This window comes from Salvelinus sp. IW2-2015, unplaced genomic scaffold, assembly GCF_002910315.2.
Source record: "Salvelinus sp. IW2-2015 unplaced genomic scaffold, ASM291031v2 Un_scaffold2098, whole genome shotgun sequence".
NCBI lineage: Eukaryota > Metazoa > Chordata > Actinopteri > Salmoniformes > Salmonidae > Salvelinus > Salvelinus sp. IW2-2015.
Window position 1 is genome coordinate 149349 of NW_019943436.1, and position 7935 is coordinate 157283.

At 49.1% G+C, this 7935-nt stretch overlaps 1 protein-coding gene across 1 annotated transcript in view; it reads right to left on the reverse strand.

Annotated features, from left to right (window-relative positions):
- LOC112072946 (uncharacterized) overlaps window positions 1–2272 on the reverse strand; it is a 71319-nt gene extending 69047 nt beyond the window's left edge. The window contains exons 1-2 of the mRNA XM_024140323.2: window positions 2235–2272; window positions 838–892 (exon numbers count right to left, since the gene is read on the reverse strand). Of these exons, the coding sequence (XP_023996091.2) occupies window positions 838–892; window positions 2235–2272 (93 nt within the window). The remainder of the gene's footprint in view (window positions 1–837; window positions 893–2234) is intronic.
- Between the last annotated feature and the right edge of the window lie 5663 nt (window positions 2273–7935).

Sequence of the window (7935 nt, forward strand, 5' to 3'; positions counted from 1 at the left end):
ATGGCATCGACACCTCCGAAAGAGAAGGGTGAACGCAAGGAAAAGAGAAAAGAAAACCGAGAAGCGATGAGAGAGAGAGGAGAGAGACGAGAGGGAGAGAAGGAGAGAGAGGACGAGAGAGAGAGCGGACGAGCGGGGAGAGCACAGAGAACGAGAGAGAGAGAGAGAGAGGACGAGGGAGAGAGAAGATCGACAGACATGGACTAGAGGAGACTAAGAGAGAAAAGACCTGAGAGGAGACAGATCGGCGTCCTTCCACGAGTCGTAGTCATGAATGGACGGAGGAAGGGTTTCCCTGGGCCGCCGCAGTCTTAACAAGACACCTGAGAATCCATGACTGGGCGACGGCAAAACCCGTTAACTCATGCACCTCAAGTTGTGCCGGGGAAAACGGAGGTTAACAGAAATGAATGAATCGTGGAAATTTAAAGAAGAAACCACATCAGAAAGCTACACACAGAAGAAACAAACCTTCTACCACTGATCGAACGTGGCGGTATGGAAAGTTTCGATCCTCAGATAACAAAAAACAATAAGAGACAACTACAACGCGGGAATAATCAAAACACAGGAGAAAAACCACAAAGGGAGCAAGACAAGAAGAGACCGGACGGACGAGTACCACTATCCACACCGACCGACCAAGGACCCTCTCCATATCCCCACGGCGGCGGAGGAGAGGTTCCCTCAATTCCAAAGGACCTCTGCGAGAAAAGGGAGGCAGGAGAGACCGATCAATCTACGACCCACCCTACCGGGAATAGAATTCCACTGCTCGCACCATGACGAGGAGACGCAGACAAAGAAGAACCTATCTCACAGCTAAAAATAACTTACCTGCGTCAAAGAGGATACACACTGGGCACGGGGAGAGAAGGCCTTACCTTTGCCGCTACAGGATGTAGAGGAATCGGGAGAAGGAGAGGTCGATGATTTGACTCTCTAGGCACACGGCCTAGAGTGCTGCTATTTAAAGACTGCTCGATCTCTCCGGATCAATGCTGAGGGAGAGAGCAGCATCGAGAGAGAGAGAAGGTATGAGGAACGAATGAGCCTCTACTGCTGTAACATTACTTTTGGAGCAAGGAAGAAGATAATCACAAAGAGCCGAACGTGCACATCTTTCATTCCCTGCCATGAGAGAGAAGTAGAGAGACCAGATCTAGAGACTAGAAAGGAAAGAAAGAATAGAAGAGAAAATGAAGAAAAAAAAGAAGATAAGAAGCACAAGATAAAGACCCAAGAAAAGATAGCAAGAAAAGAACCATAGAGACGGCTATAAGAAAAAGAGTAAGGAGGTTGATTCACAAGCCACTGCTGAACGGGGCAGTTTCAAGAAAGAAAGACGTAGAAGACAAAAACGCAACCAAGAGCAGAGAAAAGAAAGCACAAGACCACACAGGACTGACGCGAAATTAGAGGCAAAAAGCCCTCTCTAATTTTCAGTTGGTTGTCCGAATAGCTGATCCGCTTGGAATGTGATCATATAGACCTCATGCGCTGCCCTGTTGAATAAGCTATACCGTCTCTACGGTTTTCCACGGGCCTGCCTGGCACAGCACTGGTCCATCCATGGCGCCACTCTCAACACGCAGCTAGTAGAAGACATAAAATACGTACACCGGTCTGCTGCGTCTCAGGTGTTCCCCCTCAAGAGAAACTCCCTTACTGGCGACAGGCGGCAATACGCTGGCAACTAGCCCAAACACCCAAACAGAGACTGACCTAGTCCATTTCAATATAATCAACAAGCAAGCCCGCAGAAAATACAAGACCGAGAACTCGAAATTGGAGAAATGCAACACAGGACGTTGGGATGAACCTCTTTAGTCTTGCATCTCATCTCTGCACACACAAGAGATTAGCTGCCTTAAATCGTTAGTACCGACACTTTCTAGCATCTACTGTCTTTTGATTGTATGACATGAGGTGCCTCCCGTGCCCACACCCTATCGACACTAACACACACCTAGACACACACACGACTATATCCAGGCACTACAACACACACACACCACACAGCGAGCACATGCAACACTACCTATCTAAGGACCCGAGCACACACACACATCCTACACACACACATACTACCCACTACTAACACCAGCGGTAGCACCGTGCGCGTATCGGTTACATTCACACTCTATTATTGGGGGTAGAGACGAGGCCTGCGAGTCCTGCCTTTACCCTGCCCAGAAGGATAGAACAGAGTGAGACTTGCTATTCTTACTAACCTCTGCTGGTGCGGCACCAGGCGAACCCATAGAATCATGCACGAGTCCCGCTTAGCTGCCTCCCCAAACGACAACAGTTCCTCCCTAATATGTCCTAGCACACACGCAGCAATGGGGCTTATTCACATCACTCCTTTGAGACGGTCAAATACCCCTAGGCTCTTCTTATAGTGGTAAGAATATCATCCCTGATCGTGAGTGCGCGTACAATTACCATGGCGCAAGAACCCAATCTATTCTGTTCTGAGACTCAAAGAAATATCGAACATAAATGAGATTTCATTAGAATTCTAGAGAAACCCAATCGTGCTGTCTATGTAAGTTCTCTCTATGATATATGATCGAAGTCTAGTCTGGCCCAGGAGTGATCTGAGAGATGTATAGAGACTTGGACAATAAGACGCATATGTGAATATTTTGTATGTTCAATCTAGTTCGTCAAAAACTAAGTACAATTTGTCTCGACCAACGATGTCTATTTGTTTGAGCTCCTACTAGCGCTATGCCTTATGTCTCTCCTCTCCTACCATCCATCTGAGATTGAGATATATCTCTGCTTGTTCCATTTAACTAGAGGTCCAGTTTATTAAAAACGGTGTGCAGGGCTTGACATGGCTTACCGACACTACCATGACCTCTGGTGCGCGAGTAAATACTTATAAAATTCCCTAGGAGAGGGGGTGTCGACCACAATATGCGAGTATGTTGGTGCCGAGGGCTCTTTTCGCAATAATTTATATCTCATATCGATGTGAGAGTTCCCGTTGAGTTCACTGACGTTGATACTGAGAGAATGTTCTATCGATAAATTAAGGATATCTCTAAAGGGCCAAGACGGCAGCGTCCAAAGCTACAAGCGCCGTGCTTGAGCGGCACCTACGAGCCCGCCGTCTCGTGCTCCGGACGGCTATAAAAAATAACCAATACAGATACTGTGCAGGTCTACGCACCCAGAGCTTCTGGTCACCCAGACAGCCTATACGACCATCACCAGGCTAAATTTGTAGAACTCCCATATTCAGCTACAAGTATTATCTAGAGACATTTAACTGTCAACAGACCATGTATAGAGACACTTCTTAGCGGTCGATGAGAATTATCCTGTACCTGATTTACACCCAATTTAGGGATGACCTGGAAACTGCATACCCGTGGTGTCCACAGCAGCGAGACACAGCTCGAAGCCTGTCGAATAGCAAGCAAGTCGCAGAAAAGTCTCTCTCTCAGTGAGTTACTGTGTTCTGAATCAACCTTATGGTCGACGAGTCTCTTACACCACACCCCCCTTCTCTCACCACATATTGCATTCGTTCAAGCCACCCTGCGCCAACAATTAGGCTGGGCGATGGGTCCGAATGACGGCCGCCAGAGAACACCTGAAAATGCATTGCACTACAAGTTTCCCGCAGAATACAGCATTAGAAATGTGTCCATTTACCATGCTAACCTCTCTACTTTACAATGAGGACCAGTCCCGCCACGCATAGAGAGCCCACTGACAGAAGCGCCAATATGGATCAACATGACCCCCCGCCGGGCCACACGCCAACACGGCAACACTATGTGAGCACCAACACCTAAAAAGACACCTCCACAAGTCGTGTATTGACCCAGTCTACGGGCACACTTGCCCAGCTAACGGCCACACTTTTGCCCAAGCCTTAACGGCGACAGCCACTTATACCACTGCAACAAACACCTAACCTCCATGGTCCAATCTACCTCTGTTAGAACCCAAAGACTATATAGCGAAACAGCCAGTCTGTGAGTACCACACACCACCTGGACTGACTGAGGCTCAGAGTAGGCGGAGGCAACCCCAAGCATAAAAATGGCTGAGTGGGGAAGCATACAATGCCCCCCAGTAACATTCACAGACTATCCTAAGTATATAAGCACCATGCAAGAGGTGCTGGTGATCATTAATTATTAATGGTTTAGTTAAACAATAAAAGCTGATAACAGTCATATATTCATTCATATAGTGTTCTTCACCCAGTCATCAACACACTTCTCCATTGCTAAAAGGCAGGCGATTTCACGAGGGACCATCAAACCTTTCCGTGCAAACCCATTCGACCAAACCTGTCCCGTGCCCACTCTGACCAAACCCTGTCCTGACCTGACCAAACCCTGTCGTGCACAAAACCCTGTCCGATGAACACTAAACCACTAAATATATGCTCATTCCCTCGTCCGATGGAGCACCCAAAAAACCCTGCCTGACCACAAAAACGCGCCTATCCCGTGCAAGCAAAGGACCCATTGCATCCTACACTTTCCAGTCCTGACCACAAAGGCCTCTGGTCTCAACTACCAGTAAACCGCTCACCAAGATAACCCCAACTTGTTCCTTGTCTAGACCCACAAATATCGTCTCTGGTGCGGCTGCCCACACTAAGCTCTTGGAATCGCTGTCCTGGACCAAACCATCTTGTCACTTTTGTTGAGCACAAAAAATCTTCATTCTCTAGTCTGCTCATCGTGCAACTTATGAACCACCCTGTGCCAACACAAGAGCAACAACAATATTGACCGCGGGTAAATGCCGTGACCTTAAAAATACACGTAAAACCAATTAACACAAACCCAGACTCGACCAGCGAGGCTATGATTACAAATAAACACCTTAGCACAATCCGTAAAAATCAAACACCTGTCACAGGTAAGTAACACAGAAAATATACACACTATATGATCACAAGACTGAGCCGCACGCGATTAAACTCACCATCAGGGCCGCACAAAACCCTAGGTCACTGCCGTAGTCCACCAACCAAACGGCAACATAGGTACCGTGGAGCCAAACACTAAACAGTAGTCCCAGCGGAGAACCAAAACCCCTAGTGACCCAGATCAATTGAGGAGCTACAATCCAGGGCGAGCAAACCCTATGGTACCAGTCCGTTGACCACCAAACCATCTCGCAGCCTATATACAGGGGACCAACCCTTGATCCAGTACGCTGAGAACCAATCAAACCTCGTGTACGCTGCACAATAAAATACACGGCAAGCGTAGCCTCCGTGCACAACACCATCACATTTGGAAGCCTGTGAACCTTAAATACAGAGCACCTAGTCGCGCACCAAACCCTGTCACGTTGAGCCACCCGAGAATCAACATGGCTGTGCAGCCTCATGAGTTGCACAATACCCATGGGTCCGGGACAAACCCCTGTCCGTGACCAAACCCTGTCCGGTGCAACTCACACAAACCCAGCTACCTGCAGCTCGTTGCACAAACGTTAAGACGCCTCATGTTATCCAGTAACTAGCACCAGGAACCCTGATGCCACGCCCCAAAGAGCTACCCTGTCTCCCAGTGAGCGCGCCAAACCCATTCCCAATCGTGGAGCTATTATGACAGCGGCGCTGACACCACCCGGTCCGTTGCACAAAAATCCCTAGAGTCTGTCATGACTACCATTGAACACAGGAAAGGCGGCCTCTGCTCCGTGACCAGTAACCAGACCCTGTATCAATGTGGTGACACCAATACCCTGTCCGTTGCACTAATACACCAGGCTGGTGCCGTGCACAAACCCTGTCCGTGCATCAGCTACCAACCAGTACTGGTCGCGCACCTACAAACCTCCTGATCACGTGGGAAGCTCGTAACCAAACCTATAGAGCGTGTCCGTGCACAAACCCTGTCCTGACCAGTCACACCAACCCTGCGCACGTACCAGATCCACATGGTGAGCAGAATTTACAGGCTCTTTGCACAAACCCTGTCCGTGCACAAAACCCTCGTCCGTGCACAAACCCTGATCCGTGAGCTAACCACAACCTAGGTAGCCCACATCAAGTTGGGCGACGACATAAACCACTGTCTCATACATGGCGACAAACCCACCCATATCCGTGCACAAACCCTGGTCCAGCAGCACAAAGATACGAAACGCAATTGATAGGGTTCTAGTACCACCTGCGCAGAGACCAGAATCAAGTGTTGTGAGCTATACTAACAGGGCTGGCACGTATGCATGTAATGACTATAACCCAGCTATATTACGCAACCAGCCTTAGTACGCAGATACACACTTAACATATGCGGCGTGCTTAAGCACTGACTATGCCGTAAATATAACAGTGCGTATATAGCCCAGCTTTATTCTCACAATCCAATCTCTCTTTCACACACACACACACACACACACACACACACACACACACACACACACACACACACTAACACCGCAGGGGGCTGGTGACACCTTAATTGGGGAGGACGGGCTCATAGAACATGGACTTGCTCCTACCTCTCTTGGTCCTGCCATAATAGACGTACGCTACGTTCACAAGACGCAGTTCTCCTAATTGTCCCTAGAATTTCTAAGCAAACAGCTGGAGGCAGGGCTTTCTCCTAGAGGGCTCCAGTTTTATGGAATGGTCTGCCCATCCATGCGAGAGATGCAGACTCGATCTCGACCTTTGAGTCTTTACTGAAGACTCATCTCTTCAGGAAGTTCTATGATTGAGTCTAGTCTGGCCCAGGGGTGAGAAGGTGAACGGCAAGATATTGAAGTGACGAACCGCCCATGCTGTCTCTGCCTGGCCAGCTCCCCCCTCTCCACTGGGATTCTCTGCTTCTGACCATATTACGGGGGCTGACTGGCTTACTAGTGCTCTTCCATGTCGTCCCTAGGAGGGGTGTGTCACATCGTGCCAGGCTTTTTCGCTATACTCAACTTGAGTGGGTTGAGTCACTGACGTGATCGTCGGATAGCAAGACGGCAGGGCACCAGTGTGTGGGTACAGGCCTCTGTTCACGGCTAACATCACTGGTGCCTGCTCCAGAGCTCTGGTCACCCAGAGAGACCCATCCACCACTTATCCATCGCTCATTACACTTTAACTACAGCCATTTAGGATTCACGTCTGTATCTGTACCTGTGTGTGTGTGACTCTACTGTACAGCAGAGCACACTGACTGAATGCAAGCAGCAGATCTCTCTCTGTGTCTCTGTGTGTGTCTCTACCCCTCTCTCCCCCTATCTCAGCTGCTCCAATTAGGCTGGGCCGATGGGCCGATGGGCCGATGCACTGGCCGCAATCTGATTAGATTTACCATGCTACCTCTCACTTTACAATTAGGCAGATGGCCAGCGCAAAGCCAGAGGCCACAGCCCACGGCACACTTTGCCCAGCTAACGACACACTTTGCCCAGCTAACGGCACACTTTGCCCAGCTAACGGCACACTTTGCCCAGCTAACGGCACACTTTGCCCAGCTAACGGCACACTTTGCCCAGCTAACACAGGCTGTGAACCAAACCATGGACTGACTGAGGCTGAGAGAGGGGCACTGAGAATGGCTGGATACATACAGTACATTCACAGACTATCCAAGATTAGCACCATGAAGGGTGCTGGTGATATTAATATTAATGGTTTGTAAACAATAAAAGTGATAACAGTCAATTTCATTCATATAGTTCTTCACCCAGTCATCAAAACACTTTCCATTGTAAAGGGGAGGGGACTCACCCATGACCATTCCAAAACCTGTCCGTGCACAAACCCTGTCCGTGACCAAACCCTGTCCGTGCACAAACCCTGTCCGTGACCAAACCCTGTCCGTGACCAAACCCTTGACCAAACCCTGTCCGTGCACAAACCCTGTCCGTGACCAAACCCTGTCCGCGCACAAACCCTGTCCGTGACCAAACCCTGTCCGCGCACAAACCCTGTCCGTG